The sequence below is a fragment of the Pocillopora damicornis genome, chromosome 13 (genome assembly GCF_964200805.1).
Source record: "Pocillopora damicornis chromosome 13, jaPocDami1.2, whole genome shotgun sequence".
Classification (NCBI taxonomy): Eukaryota; Metazoa; Cnidaria; class Anthozoa; order Scleractinia; family Pocilloporidae; genus Pocillopora; species Pocillopora damicornis.
In genome coordinates, this window is record NC_142682.1 from 10973406 (window position 1) to 10990061 (window position 16656).

General features: G+C 40.9%; 1 protein-coding gene, 1 long non-coding RNA gene and 1 pseudogene across 13 annotated transcripts in view; 2 read left to right on the forward strand and 1 right to left on the reverse strand.

Annotated features, from left to right (window-relative positions):
• The window catches only part of LOC149035462 (uncharacterized), a 46328-nt gene extending 31444 nt beyond the window's left edge, over positions 1 to 14884 (reverse strand). For 8 of the 12 annotated variants that reach the window (XR_016182463.1, XR_016182462.1, XR_016182461.1 and 5 more), the window contains exons 1-2: positions 14735 to 14865; positions 14167 to 14246 (exon numbers count right to left, since the gene is read on the reverse strand). This is a non-coding gene — a long non-coding RNA (uncharacterized LOC149035462). Of the gene's footprint in view, positions 1 to 14166; positions 14247 to 14734 lie in introns of all 12 variants that reach the window. The other 4 variants (XR_016182465.1, XR_016182464.1, XR_016182459.1 and 1 more) reach the window with 3 other exon arrangements.
• LOC149035466 (uncharacterized) lies at positions 416 to 5645 on the forward strand. The gene has a single exon (XM_089192073.1). It carries the CDS (start codon positions 416 to 418, stop codon positions 5333 to 5335), a length of 4920 nt encoding a protein of 1639 aa, XP_089048199.1. The 3' UTR covers positions 5336 to 5645.
• LOC113671345 (uncharacterized) lies at positions 9843 to 11757 on the forward strand (annotated as a pseudogene).
• Positions 14885 to 16656: the final 1772 nt, after the last annotated feature.

Genomic DNA, 16656 nt, shown 5'->3' on the forward strand with positions numbered 1-16656 from the left:
CCTGGAGAACAATCTTTCCTAGGTGCAACACAGTGAGGTCTCAACGAGCTGCTTCTAGCAATTTAAACTTCCTTTTTGTTTCCTCCTAAGTTTTATGCTTACATATTTGTAGATTTAGTTATTAAAGTATTTTTTTACATAGATAATTAAGGAGCGCCAGTACCGGTCAGCGGTATCTGGGTTGAGCATGCGCTTTTGACGGCTTTTCTCGTCGTCGCGTCGGCCATATTGTTTGTTACTCGTTCGGAGTCTAGTTTCCCTGTTGCGATTAAAGCCTTTCACTATCTGGACGTGCCTTGGTTCATTGTGTTAACTCTCCTACTGGCGTGGTGGCAGTGTTCGGTTCTACCCAGGCCATATTTTCGCCGAAGAAGGCTATTTTTCGCCTCGTCCACGTGAGCCCTAAACGTGAATTATGGCTGCAACACACCGTGCACCGAAGCAGTGGTGCCTCTCCAAAGTGGAATCTATCAATTCCTTTGAAAACTGGAAGCAAAACCTCATTTACACTCTTTCTTTGGACAGCAACTTCGCCCCCTTCCTCGCAGATGGATTCACATGGTTAAAAAAGACCAGGGGTCAGCCGCTTCGAGGTCTTCACAACGATGGCGAATCAGTGCCATTAGCTCGTCGCCTGACAGCCCGCCAAAAGGTTAACTTCCTCGAGCTGATGTTAGGACAGATCGCCAACTATTGTCCAATTATCTCTCGAAATACTCTGGTGAAAAACTCTACATCCCTCGAGTTCATCTGGCAAACCATCAGACAGCACTTTGGTTTCCAAGTCACCGGGGCTCAGTTCATTGACTTTTCCGAAATACACCTAGCTGCTGATGAGCGCCCCGAAGATCTGTACCAGCGCCTCACAGCATTCGTAGAAGATTCATTGCTACGTGCCAACGGCTTAACCCACAATGGCCAAGCAGTGCAGGAGGATGAGGAGTTAACCCCTACACTCGAAAACTTTGTGGTCCTCACTTGGTTACGCCTCATTCACCCCAGTCTCCCACGACTGGTTAAGCAGCGATATGGTACAGAATTGAGATCCCGTACTCTTGCCTCGATCAAACCTGAGATCTCGCAGGCCCTCAATTCCTTACTCGAGGAAATTCGCACGTCGGATGATGCCAGAATCCTGCGTGCTGCTGTTGCAGACGATTTTCGTCGCCCTCGTCAGAGTAACAGGGGTGTTCCCAGAGCCCGTCCCAGACAACCCCGCCAAGACAAGGTCTGCCCTCTATGTAAACAGGCTGGCCGTTCTATGACAAACCACTTCCTCAGTCAGTGTACCTTCCTCCCCGACAGTGACAGGCGTTTCATGGTGAAAGCACGACAGATCGCCGGCATCCTTGACAATGACCAAGAAACTGAGACCAGTCCTGATTCTGATTCACCAGACCCTGACACAACATTGCCAGGCCCGGACATGGTGGCCTACCGTGTGCAGACCCGCCAGTCCCCTTACATGGATGTCTTTCATGATCATCGAGTCGTGCGCGTCACCCTCGACAGCGGTGCAACTGGAAATATGATACGCCGTTCAACCGCAAAACACCTCGGCTGTCCGATAATCTCAAGTGCCCAGTCCGTCCAACAGGCTGATGGCTCGTCTCAGCTCCAGGTGATAGGAGAAATTCGTACCACCTTCACCCGGGACCACACAAACTTCGCGTTTGAAGGTCTCGTAGTTGAGAATCTTGATGTTGAGGTACTTGCCGGTACCCCCTTCATGGAGACGAATGACATCGCTGTCCGACCCGCTAAGAGAGAGGTACTACTAGGCAATGGCTCCGTCTACACGTATGGGTCCAAATCCCCACCCAACCCTCATGCAACCGCACGTAGAGCATTTGTCCTACGTGCCCCTGCTCCATCCCAGACAGTGTGGCCTGGAGAGTTCATGGAAGTACGTCTACCAGACGATGCACCTTCTGACTCGGAGTACGCACTAGAGCCTCGCATCGACGCACCCAGTGCACACAATCTGAAGCCATCCCAGTTGTGGCCACAACCTGGTGTCGTTTCCAGCGTTGCCCGAGCCATACGGATTCCTAACCTATCAAGCGTACCCCGCACTCTCAAGCGCCACAAACACTTCTGCCAAGTCATCCCTGTTTTTGAGCCCCCCGAAGTCCCATCATCACCCCCACCTACTGCTCAGCGCCCGTTGCCGCCCTCCAGTACACGTTACTCTGCATCCGTTCAGGTTGATCCAGACAACACCCTTCCCCAAACCGTTCGTGCAGACTTCCAATCACTACTTACAGAGTACGACACTGTATTTGACCCGCAATTCCCTGGATACAATGGAGCCGCTGGCGCATACAAGGCCAAAGTCAACATGGGTCCTGTCGAACCTCCTCAGCGGAAGGGTCGCCTCCCCCAATACGCACGGGATAAGCTCATCGAGCTCCAGGAAAAGTTTGACGACCTAGAGAATCTTGGAGTCTTCCGCCGCCCCGAAGATGTGGGTATCACCATTGAATACCTCAATCCATCTTTCCTTGTAAAGAAGCCTAATGGTGGTTCCCGTCTCGTCACCGCCTTTTCTGATGTGGGCAGATACAGCAAACCACAACCATCCCTGCTACCTGATGTTGACTCCACATTACGGCTCATCGCCCAATGGTCACACATAATTGTCACTGACCTTACAAGCGCTTTCTACCAGATCCCTTTAGCCAAAGAGTCCATGAAGTACTGCGGTGTCGCCACCCCCTTTAAAGGCGTACGGGTGTATGCCCGCTCCGCTATGGGAATGCCTGGCTCAGAGACTGCTCTAGAGGAGGTTATGTGCCGTGTTCTAGGCCCCTTACTTCAAGATGGAGCCGTGGCCAAGATCGCCGATGATTTATACTGCGGGGGCAACACCCCTCAAGAGTTACTCCACAACTGGAAGAGGGTCCTGCAAGCTCTTCACAAATGCAACCTGCGTTTGTCAGCCCACAAGACCATAATCAACCCCAAGTCAACCACTATCCTTGGTTGGATTTGGTCTCCCGGTACCCTGTCTGCCAGTGCCCACCGCCTCAACACCCTCGCCACGTACCCTGTGCCAAACACCGTTGGTCGTTTGAGATCGTTCATTGGTGCGTACAAAGTCCTGTCTCGTGTTATCCCACGGTGCTCTAGTTATCTAACCCCGCTGGATGCCGTCACGGCTGGACGTACTTCACAAGAATCCATCACCTGGTCTGATAGTCTCAGGGCTGCATTCCATGACGCTCAGAAGGCCCTATCCTCAGCCCTCTCTATCACCTTACCTAGACCTGAGGACCAACTATGGGTCGTCACCGATGGCGCAGTCAAGGACCCAGGAATAGGCGCCACCCTCTATGTGACGCGCAACAACAAGCTACACATCGCCGGTTTTTTCAGCGCTAAGCTGTGGGGCACTCAGACAACGTGGCTTCCATGCGAAGTAGAAGCCCTCTCCATCGCTGCGGCTACAAAGCACTTCAGTCCATACCTCATCCAGTCATCCAATAAAGCCTGTATCCTAACGGACAGTAAGCCATGCGTCCAGGCTTATGAGAAGCTATGCCGCGGCGAGTTCTCCGCAAGTCCTCGCGTATCTACTTTCCTGTCAGTTGTCAGCCGCTACCAGGCCTCAGTGCGACACGTCTCCGGCGCCTCTATCCTCCAGTCAGACTTCGCGAGTCGAAACGCTGCCCCTTGTGAGAATGAAACCTGTCAGATTTGCCTGTTTATCGCCTCAACCAGAGATTCTGTTGTCCGAGCCGCGACTGTCCAGGACATCCTCCAAGGCAATGCCCGCCTCCCTTTCACCAGCCGTCCGGCCTGGTTGGCCATACAGTCTGAATGCCCAGACCTACGCCGCACACACGCACACCTTGTCCAAGGCACAAGGCCTTCCAAGAAGCTCACAAACATCAAGGACGTCAAACGCTATTTGCAGGTCGCCTCAATCGCAAGTGATGGCCTGCTCGTCGTCCAACGTCATGATCCCTTGTCACCGACCAGAGAGTGTATTATTGTCCCTCGCCAGGCCTTGGATGGCCTCTTGACAGCCCTTCACATTCAGCTCAGCCACCCTTCTTGTCACCAGTTAAAAATGGTTGCCAAGCGCTATCTGTTTGCCCTCGACCTGGACAAGGCAGTCTCCCGTGTTTCCGATGGATGCCACTCCTGTGCAGCAATTCAGAGATCACCAACAGCACGAATTGACCAGTCCACTTCGCCTCCACCTGAAACTATTGGGCAGTCCTTTGCGGCAGATGTCATAAAACGTTCTCGCCAACTTATCTTTGTACTCCGTGAAACAGTGACCTCTTACACGTCCAGTCTCTTTCTTGAGAACGAACGCCACCAAACTTTGCGTGATGCCATTATAAAGCTTTGCGTGGAAGTGCACCCCATGGATGGTCCACCTGCTGTGATCCGCACCGACCCTGCTCCCGGATTCAAGGCCCTTGTCAATGATTCACTCTTACAGAAACACAGAATCACAATTGAGCTTGGCCATGCCAAAAATCCCAACAAGAACCCCGTTGCAGAGAGAGCAGTCCAGGAATTGGAGAATGAGCTGTTGCGTCAGGAGCCTCTCGGTAGTTCTGTCTCTCCCCTCACCCTTGCCGTAGCCACTTCAGCCTTAAACTCACGTATCCGTTCAAGAGGGCTTTCCTCTCGAGAAATGTGGACCCAGCGGGATCAGTTCTCAAACAAGCAGTTACCCCTCGCAGATGACCACATAATTTCCCTCCAGCATGAGCAGCGTCTCTCCAACCATCCCCTCAGTGAACGTTCCAAAGCTCCTGGTCAGTCAAGGCGTCCTACCCCCCTGATCGATATTGGTGATCTTGTGTACCTTCATTCTGACCTCAACAAGTCTCGTGCTCGTGACCGCTATCTCGTTGTAGCCATTGATCCTCCATTCTGCAACATCAAAAAGTTCATTGGATCCCAGTTGCGAAGTTCATTGTACCATGTCAAGCTATCTGAGTGCTTCAAGGTCCCATCTGACTTGGGTGATCCCTTCCGTGCCTCTCCGACCCTACGCATACACTACTCTGATTCTGACGACGAAGATGGTCCTACTACAACGACTCACCCCCCCCCCTCTTTGCCTGCCATCCCTGAGGCCATCGCAGCTTCCACACACCCACCAGTTGTCAACCCTCAGTCTTACAGTCCAGCCCCTGCCTCTCCCGTTGACCATACCATGGATGATTTCGCTACACAGTCGCCCTGCCCTGATCCTTCCCCAGTGGAGTATGCAGCCACCTCAGCGGTGCCTTCTCCGCCTGCCCTACGGAGATCATCGCGCACCCGCCGTCCTCCTTCTCGTTTTGCAGATTATGACACTGAACTTTGAACACCGATCTTTAAACTCTGAACTTTGACTCGCCCGCGCGTGTCAATTTGTTAGTTAGTCTTAAGTGTATGTTAAATTGTTTTTAGTTCTTGTTTCTCCTTAAAAAAAAAAAAAAAAAAAAAAAAAAAGGAAAGAAGTCACGCCAGTACCGGTCAGCGGTATCTGGGTTGAGCATGCGCTTTTGACGGCTTTTCTCGTCGTCGCGTCGGCCATATTGTTTGTTACTCGTTCGGAGTCTAGTTTCCCTGTTGCGATTAAAGCCTTTCACTATCTGGACGTGCCTTGGTTCATTGTGTTAACTCTCCTACTGGCGGAGGGATCCGCTGTAATTGGCTAGGCTGTAGTGGTCTCCCTGCCTAATAACTTTTGTATTCTTTTTTAACAATTTGTATTCTAGTCAGGCAAAGCCCAATAAATAAATGAAATAACATTTGTAAATAGTTTGTAAATTGTATATTGGGTTGCATTACTATTATTTCATACCACATCCTTTAATAGTAAGCTATTATTGCTTATAGTGTATTGCAGTTTTTCATTTCTTATAATGTAAATACTAAACAGGTGAAAACCCAATGCGTGGATACATTGTTAATAAACCATTATTATTATTATTATTATTATTATTATTATTATTATTATTATGTAGCATATGCCTCAAATTTTAATTATAGATCTTATTGAATATAGCTGTTCTGTTTAATCTATCTAATTTGAAACACTTTTCATAATTTCTCTATTTTTTGTAGTCTTGTTATGGATAGAGATTGTAAATAGTAGTTCTTAGAAATTTCTTAGATGTTTAGTTGCAGTGACATGAATACTCAAACTTTCTGTCAACATAGCATAGAACGTTCTAATAGGTTAATATGTAACTGTGATGTAATTCTATTAGAATAGTTAAGTTGTAAGCATCTAGAATGTTCTAAAATACTTTGTCAATATATATAAGGACTCCGTAATCTAGAAGTAATCACTTAATTTCAAACTGAGACGGACTGGTCCCAATGAAGTTCCATCAGAAAAACAATCTGCCAATTTAAGATAAAATAATTCAGAAGAGAAAGAAGTCATTGCAGCTCAAGTCACAGCTTGTTAAAAGAGAAATTCCACCACCAGGAGCACCATGGATTGAAGACTTGAGTCAGTTCCCAGAAGTTGTATACAATTAGGGCAACAAACATTGAGTTAAGTTCTTTTATCAAGAAGCTCAATGTGAAAACGTTTTTTACCCGACCTTTGAATGCAATCAGGATCCAATATAGGATGTATAAAGAAGTCAGACAAGCAAAGAAACAGCACAATTCAGTTACAGTTAGTCCACAGGTGTCAAAGAATTCCTTTTCCCAACTCTTCAAGCAATCATACATGAAGTGTCAATACAATGTAATATAATCCTTGTGAATATTTTACATTGAAAAGTACAAGGTTCTGCATGAAGGACATTCTACTCAGTGAGGAAGAATTTCAGGGTATGTTGTGTAGTTAACCATTATCAAGTAATTTGAATGACAAATTATTGAGAACATAAGTAGTAGTTATACCATTTTTTTGCTTTCTAGGTTACTACTTTGATAGAGCACTTTCACATAAAACCAAAATTAGTATTTATTTGTCATTTTTGTCATTTTAAGTAACTTGTGTTGTGTAATTCTAATTCTGTAATAATGGCAAACTAGAGACATTATACTTACTATTATTACTACTGATTTATCAATCTATTTTTCTATAACTGTGTAATTATTACTCAGGGAGACCATGTCAGTTGCCATACAGAGTGACAGCACAAGCAGAATGGCTATGTAATAAGTAAAAGGGTTTTAACTAAACATGTTGCAGTAGCTGTATACAGGAAAGCCACTGCGGGCGACCAAAATTTCTTGATATGCATCAAATTACATGGAGGTAATTAATTGACACATGCTGTTGTATGTTTGTGTTTCTTTACATGAAGAAGTTTGTCTCTTTTTCCAAATTAGTGATGTTGAAGTAAAGGCCTTAAAAAAGTTCAAGAAATTCATTTTCCAGTTATGGAAAAATCACCCCTAATCTGTTGCCTTGTGCAGTGCAGGGAAACATACTGGATTGATTCTCTCCTTTCAGTGATGCTCATTTTTGCTGCACAGCAGATTTGTAATGGGGATGACACTAACAACATGTGCATGGACTTAGCCATTCTTGATTGGGTAACAAACTAACATTGTTCATTCTGAAAAATTACTTTGGCACTTTTTGGATTCACTGCTCTCTCACTTATTGACTTATTTGTCTTACATAATGAAAATGTGAATCGAGAAGCATCATCCCTGCAGATGTACCAACATGCCAGGCATCCAAATCACTTGGCAAAGACAAGGGTGCTTCCTTAAAAGACATTTAAATTCCAGGAAACTATCTAGTTTTTTATTCTAAACAACTGATGTCTCTTGGTAGAGACCAGGGTGCTTTCTTCAAGGACATTTAAATTCAGGGAAACTATCTGGTTTTTTAATTTAAACAACTGATGTCTCTTCTGAGATAATTACAACTAGGAGCTGCAATGTCTAGTAAAGTATGTGAGGTCAATAGGGAGGATCAAACCACCAAATGCTAACGCTAAGTAATCAAAGCCTGACGTTTTACACTAGGTATTTTCCAAGTAGATTTACTCTCTGATGTTTTTACCTGTTACTTTTCTTTGTAGTGTATATCTTTTCCTAACTTATCCAAAAGTCATTATAATTTGCTGTATGAACATTGTAAAATGGACCATGAACAATCTAGTACTTTTGCTCTCTTTGATATGGCATTTGTATGAGAATTTTATCATTCCCTTTTATGCCCCATGTAACGAATACCAGGAAGGTTTGGAATATAATTCTATCACAAAAACATGACAACTTTATGTACTACATGGATAAGATAATCCTGCTGATAAATATCCAAGTTAAGCTATTTGCACTTAAGTTAATACTGATATACTGGAAAACGAATATCTTCCATCTGTAAATGTTTTAATGAGCCATTTGCAGAACTGTCTCAAGCAATTATTGTAAGTTGTATTTTATTGTAGACCAATCAGTGATTTGATACGCAAAATGTGTTCAATTTAAGTATTCTTTACCACTCATCTGTTACAGAGTTCTAAAAAACTGCAAAAACTGCTCTGAATCAACTGCATATGCTATAGATTTCAACAAAACTGCAAAATGTTGGCCAGTGGATCCAAAAAGTTGCCTACCAAGTGACCAGCCTCACACTGCATCATCCCACATGTCCACAACCTATCAGCAATTAAAAGAAACAACAACTACACAATGAATTATGTCAGTCTGACTCTACAAACATCAAAGACAGAAATGCATGAAATCCTGCTCCACTCATTGCAAAACATTCACTCTTATTCCAAAGCCACGAAAACAGGACATGGGTAAAGCTACAAGACTCTGGCTACACCAAAGGCAAAAGATCATCATTAATGACTTAAATTGAGTCACCAAAGCAAACAAGTTTGAGATGACTAGAGCAGTCGTGACTACATTCTGGGGGTACTTCCTTATTAATCCCAATACCTCGGCTTCTAATGGCTATTTCACCCTCAAAATTTTTCTCATTTTGTGCAAATAGGTCTTCTTGATGTAGAAATAATAAAAGTTATATCCCTTTTAAATAAACCTGAGGAAAAAAATTCTGTTTCCAAAAAATATGACTTGACGCTCATGTAACGTGCAAGAGACACAATGGTCGTACAAGTGTATTTTGAATAATTTCCCAACACAAACAACAAACACACAAATCTTACAAAATTCCGTTTAGAAATCAGAATAACAAAGGCAAATGCACACAATAGCTTTCAGATACTTTTCTTTATTAGAAGTTCTTGAAAAACTTCATGTTTACACTGACCCTTCATTGTAACGCTTCACATTTTTCTGAAAGGCAGTTTCTGAAATAGCTCGTTATGGCCCAGCAGGTCTCCAAATAAAAAATAAAACATGTCAGATGAATGGGTTGTACGTGATTGATTGTGTGTCAAAGTTTAAAGTCAAAATACAAGGCCAGGACCTGACTAGAACAAATTGAAAGACTGAAAAAGAGTCTGCACTGCACTGGTAGTGTCCAAATTAGCAAAAGACTCACCACTTCCTTCTTAAATTTTGCTGTTCCTAAATCAAGTATTGCACTTTGATGAAGCAACATATCTTGGGCTTGTAATAACCGACAACTGTAAGCATTTTAATTTATTTTAGCTGTGAGTGATGCTGAAACATTTTGCACCATGATGCTGTGCTCATGAAAATCTCCCATCAAAGATCCACCACAACTCTGGTGCAGTGGAAACGTTTTGTTTCGTTCTCATGACAAACAAGCAGGGGGTCTCAAGGGATTCTTAAGAGCTAAGATCAGTATGACTAATACACGTGTTTTGAGTGAATGTATAGGTCACCTGGTCAATGATTACAGAAACAAAAGGAAAAAAATTATACAGTTTCACATAAGAAAGCAGCCCAGGAGCAAAGAGAGATTGAAAAGAGAGAAAGGAATTGGCTGCATAATCAAGAGTGTGGGAGAGAAGAGAAGAAAATCACAAATCGACCTTGCATCAAGTGAAACTTACAAGACAACCACTGAAGAGATCACTCAAAAGAATAACATGAAACAAGTCAGGGATGAGGCACACACTAAAGTCCAAGCAAGGAAAGATATAATACCAGACAAATATCGTGAAAGAAAGGAAAACCAGAACAAAGATGGCGCCCTTTGAGAAAGAATGACCTCGATATGCAAACAGGACAGCAAAGAAGTGGTGAATGGATAAAGTTCATCTGCTTGCCCTGCCAGAAGTCAGAGCAATGATACAAAAGAAAGATTTATCAGCTGAAGTCAAGGGATGTGGAACAAATTGTTATCTCTCCACAACTTAGTGTATAGGTGTCTTAAAATAGTGATATGGTTTTGATTGTAAATAGTGTTCTGGCAACTTAAGAAATTTGTATAGATCAAAAAAGTAGTTATGAGTGCATTTATTCTTGGGGATTATACTTAGGGTTAATTATCATTAATTAATTAATACTTTACTCAATATTCAGTATTAATTAATAATTATTTTATCAATATTTTATTATTTGATTAATATTTTTATTAAATTTGTAACATACTGTATGTGTTAGAGTATCCCCAATTAGTGCCTTGGCACTAGAACAACTAGACACAGAAATAAAGGTTATGTATGTATTTATGTATGTATTAGTTAAAAAAGAAACATCTCCATTTCAGCTGTTCAGTTATTTTAAGGATCTCCTGAAGGTGTATCCAAGCCACTCCTTTATGGCTTACTAGCAGTAGGAACAGCTTGATAATTTTCTGGAACACCTCCCTGTTGATCATGTTGTCTGTATTCAAGATTATTTAGAGGGATACACATGCAGGAAGCAAGATGAAACCCAAAGTGAATGCTTTGATGTTGATAAAGTTTCCCTGCATGTTTCCATTGTTTATTGCCATGCAGTTGAGCTCATTATGGTGTCAAAAGCACAGAAGAAGACCCCTATACCATTAAAGAGCACCTCTTAGTGATTTCAAATGAGCCCAGCCAAGATTACAACAGTGTGCATCATGTTCAGGAGCTCATAAACAAGTACCTCACACAAAATCTCATATACATTATGATAAAGATGCATGAATAAACTGATGGTTGTGCTGAACAGTACAAATCCAAGATTACACTGCTTGGGTGACTTGTCCCACTCTCTCACTGACTTTGGCTATTTGATACAGTTTAATTTCCTGAAACATCTCATGCCAAAGGGGAGCAGGATGCTGATGGATCACATATCATGCAGAAACTCAGCCAGGCAGTGCCTCAAAGGGCTGCCATCATTAAAGATGCTAAGACCATGTATGATCTCCTGGTCGAGAACTTTTCCCATCCAGCTGCATCAAGCTTTAATGCATGCATGAAGTCTGCTCAGCTTAATTGGCATGTCTTCTTTTATGTTCTTGTCACTGGAGAGGGTGCTGTACAACAGAACAGACCAGGGTGCCACTTTAAAACATTAAAGGGCATCAGGAAATTACTCTGTGTCAAGTCTTTGCCCCAGCAAGAGAAGCTATTGGTTAGGTTCGTTCCGGTTAGTGTGAACTGCCTCATGGATGACCGTGTTTTCCAGAAGTGCTGGCGGCCAGTGTTTTCACAAGCTATGCACAACTCAAGTGCCAGCTACTTCTGTTACACAAAACCACAGAAAATTATTCTCTTTTTTGGAAGATAATTTCAAGCGTAACTTGAATTTGTGCTTCAAAAACAGTAAGCGAAAATGTTATTTTTTCTGAAGGAAACAATAAACAATAGCTATCCAGTGTTAGACATATGCAAAAGTTACAAATGAGGTGTCAGAACCTTGTCAAACTCAGGCATTATTTCGCTTCACAACTGTTTGCTTTCAAAATTTACCAGTTCCATTTTGTTAGGATCCATGTAGTTTCTTTAATCGCATATTTGGTTTCTTTTCTCAGAGCAATATCAAGCACTTTTTAGAAAATCATGTATGCAAAACCACTTTATTTCAATTTCTTTTTTCATTCACTTGAATTCAGTAATATGTGTATTTGTTTCAAAAGTGAATTTAAGCTATTACAGTAGCGAATGGATGGAAAGCATCAAAAAGTTGTAGAAAAATTAATACAACTATGCTATTATATTCCTACAAATTAAGTGAATTAATTATTGCAGTTATCTAGTATTGATCATTTCATTGTCAAGATGTGAATTCCAAAGAAATAAAACTAACCATTCAAAGCTGCATAACTCCATGCAAACAACCAGGCACTGTTAAACCACAGGCCTGATAAACCTTATTTTAGAAAAAAGGCCAGAATCTGAAATTGGTCATGCCCACAAAGTATTGTGGGTAAATGGAAAAACTGCTTTTATATCACATAACTGTAGTTTTTTCATGAATTTGCTTGAAACAAACATTAAAAGCAAAAGTACACATAGAGAAACAACAAATAGAGCATTTTAGCATTTAAAGGATTTTTTGGCCTATTTAATGCAAATTGGAGTCATGATGGTGCAACTCATCCAAGTATAACTTCAACTATGCTTACTTGGACCCTCACACCAACCAAAAAGTCAATATACTGGACATCTTAACCAACCACATAATAGGGGACAAATGGCTGTAAAAGCAAAGATATACACATGAAAAACCCCATCATTGTTAGTGCAAATTACTGAAATTACATGATGCAGTTCTAGCAGAATACAGCATCAATCCCATTCAACATCTGGGAAGAACACATCAAAAAGTCCTCCCAAGGCTGTGCTTACACCATCCATCCTGTCACCACATGTGTTTGGACAGGCTCTAAAGAGCTGCCTATACAAACCAAAACTACAGTCCAAGTTCTGACTGACAAGAAAGAGCTCCAAGCCATCCAAGTCAAATCAGTGCAAGATGAAGAACACAAAGGTTACAATAGCACCAGCTTTTTTTCTTGCAATTACCATGAGCTGAAGTTCAAATTACTGGGTAAGATAATCTATCTACCCTTAACTTTGGAGATGAAATTTTAACAACTTCAGGTCAAGACATCCTGACATTGGTCAAAAACTGTTTTCAAGATCTTCTTTTCCTTGAAATTGTTGTAATTACATAACTTAACTACATCTGCTGTAGCCAAAGTAGTGTCGTAAATGGAACATTTACTGATACTTTTTTTTTTATTTCCAAGACCAAAGAAGAAAAATTGTTGTCAGTTCCACCTATACTGCTTGTACACTGGAACTAAACTTATAAATATTCTTTTTAATCTAGAGCTATAGGGACTTGGAATAATTTACACATATCTGTGATTCCTGAATCACAAAATGAATTTACAGCCATTATATCAAGAAAGTAGAAATTTATATTGTATATATCATATTTTATTGAAATTATGTTCATGTATCTAATTGCATTTTTATTTATTGTAATTATTTATAAATTCACCACCTTATTTAATTAATTGCAACCTCTGCAGTAGTGTAGTATTTACTGTTTTAGAAGTATACTGATAAAAGTAAGTAAGTAAGTAACTTTATTTAACCACATATCGCATATGAGCGAATAGGTTGTTTAAATGCAAATGTGTCATAAAAATTGACATAATTTACATGTATAAGTAATGAGTAATAGGTAAGAAATAAAAATTAATTATCTAGAATGAATAATTGCTATTAAAGTAATCAATAACTTAATAAGAGGGAATGTCGGTGACTAGACTATTTGTTTACAAAACAAACAGCTGCAGTCATATGATGAGGACAACTGTATGTCTTACAAATTTTTCCTAAATATAGAAAGGGATTCCGACATCCTTATTTTGTCTGTCAGATTGTTCCATTGTTTGCTAGCCTGGTACATAAAAGAATGTTGCACATAAGATGAGGTTGGTCTTGGAAGAACAACCTTAAGATGGCCACGTAGGCTGTAACCATTACTTCGCAGAGAAAACATGTCCTGAATGTATTTCGGTGTCTGGTTGTGAATACTTTTATATACAAGTATAAGTGCTTGTTCTATGCGTCGATGTTCTAAACTTTTAATATTTGCAGTTTTCAATAAATCTCTTTGTAAGCAGTCGATTTAGAATAATTGAGAAGAGTCCTCAGATCAAAAGTGTAAACATATCAGGTCTGCGGTTATAGGTCTCGCGCATGCGTTATGCAGGGACACATGGCAGGCTCGACGTTGTGTGGTTATCGTTCTTGTTTTGAGGAATTCTGGTTGTACCACTGTTTACAATAAAAGTAAGTTGACAGTAACTGAGGCCCACACAATCACATTACAAAAAGATCAAAGACTTGTCACCTGACCATGCAATGTGTGAAAATGACTCCAACTTCAAACGAACTTCATTACTGAATCAATCCACCTCCTTCATCAAGACCCTACGGAAATAAAGGTTAAATTTTCTAATATTAATGTAACACTGGCCTTATTCTTTCGAAGGGTGGATAACGCTATTCACAGAATAAATCTCTATCCAGAGGATAGCGCAGTACGTTTCCGTAGCCCATATCCGCTGCATAGCGATTTATCCATCCTTTGAACAACTGTAACCTAGTGAAAAATTTCATAAGTCTTTCATATAACACCCTGAAAGGAGTCTCCGAGTTATGTTCACGACCTTGCAGAAAATAATTCAATTTTTGGAGTTCCACCTGCGAACACCTCGAATTTCCAAATTATCTCTCGTTGAGGCGATAAAGTAAAAGGCAACTATAAATATGATTTGCTACCCTAGCGCAGGGCAACTCGATTAAACTATATAAATTTAAGACTTCCACGTAAGCTTTAAATTACCATTACGATTCGCCACCGGCGTGACAGACATAACATTAATCAATGCGAAATTGAAATTAATCTTAAAACTAACAAAAGTAAGACGAAGAAAAGAGAATTCGGCTCTAAACATTAATAAAGGAATCTCACCAGCATTCAAGTCAACGCGTACGGTATGCCCAATTATCGTCGTGGTCGTTAGAAGATTAATGTAACCGTTGCAGGATGATTTTTCGTTATTAACAAGCAACAGGAAAACTCCGGTACAGCGGTCAAGGTTGAGGCATGCGCGAAAGGGATCAATCTCGGGTGCTTCCCGCTCAAACCAATCTCAAGCCCAGGGTCATTTTGGCTCCTTGTCAGCGGTATGGTCGCCAAATTGACCTTTTTCTTAGAGGCCATTAAAGTTGACCTTTATTTTACCTCTGCAAAAAATACAGAGTACCCTATTTCAACGGGTCACCATGCAGTCTAAACGTAACAAAATAACAAGAAATTTATATTTTCGAAAAGATGAAAGGTTCATCTGCAAACACACAAAATTTAAAAGCGGGATTGCATCGCGTTGTGGCGTAAGAAGTCGCCGAAGTTGCATAATTTTTTCATTGTTTTACGGGAGGGTGGGGTTAGGGTTTTCGATTTTTCAGAGAAAGCAAAGCGCGACATAAATTTTAGATCTAACTTTGAAAAAGGTTCATTAAAAGGGTCCTTTAGGAAAAAAAACGGAATTACGAAATTTTGCAAATATCGGCGGATTCTCGATATTTATGGTCAGTGGCTATAAATTTCTCACACAACTGGGACATTCATAGAAATCTGTAAAACTAAATTAAAATAATCACAAAAATATAGGGGAAGCTTTTAAACAAACCGCGATTTACTGGGTTGTGTGGTTGCATGTAGCTGGTTTGAAATAAAAGCTGGTCCTGACAGACTGGAAACACCCCACCTAGACATTCTAACGCTATCACGTGCACAGACGTTTGATCACTGTGTTCATTGGAGTGATTTGGCAAGAGGACGGGAACGTCAGTTGACAACGGCGCGCGCAGCAAAAATACTGTTCAGAAACTGAGTGGAGAACGTCGCCCGCGCCCCGTTGTGTCTCAGAAGTGACTTTGCAGTCGCTGCAACGAATCGTCAACGTTACATTTGTTCTTGAATATCCTAATCTCGGCTGTGTAAAGATCACTGTCACCTTTGAATTTTCGGTTTCATGGACCACTTTAAGGACAACGAAATTAACTTACTTGAGGATTATGGATAGTTATAGATACGGAAAGTAAGTTGTTGATATGAATCAACATGGGTGATTAAACTTTGAAATTATCCTACTCCAGTTAAGTCTCGAGTCTGCTGATTCATCTTTCAAATTTTGAAGCTCACTAAATGATCTTTTTTCGGTGATTTGTGTCGCTATCATTTCGTTTCGTGCTACTAGATCTCAGTACGAGTCACTTTTCTTCATAATTTTTTACTGAATATTCTTCTCAATCATGACAATACATCTCTTTTGAGGACCATCTTCTTAGAGTTGCAATACACTTTGAATGGAGTTATCAGGAGTTATGGCGAAACCATGTAGAAACCAGTTATTTACTTTTTTTTTTTTTTTTTAACATTTTTTTTATTTTCACTTAAAGCACAAATACTAGAATAATACAAACAAATACAAAGTTAATTACACTAACGCTTACGCTACTCACTAACACTAATTACGAAATACTGCGTTACATTACATTCACAGTCGGCTAGATTTAATTTATGTTGTGGTTATATAATAATATAAACCTAATTTGTACAAATACTTCTACATCAAATTCCTTTTTTGGTAGAACGACTGTATATACAACTGCGTCTATAACTGTTAATACCCGATACTCATCTATTGAGTTACAATAACATGTTTTCCCATTTTTTATAATGGATAGATTCTTTTTTATTCTTTTTTGCAATCAAAAATTCAAATTTCCGAGTTTCAGATGTTTTAGCCTTCAGTAAGGATACAGACGGCTT

What these genes read in the sequence shown, in the direction of transcription:
- LOC149035466 (XM_089192073.1), top strand. Translation starts at nt 416, where the DNA reads ATGGCTGCAACACACCGTGCACCGAAGCAGTGGTGCCTCTCCAAAGTG.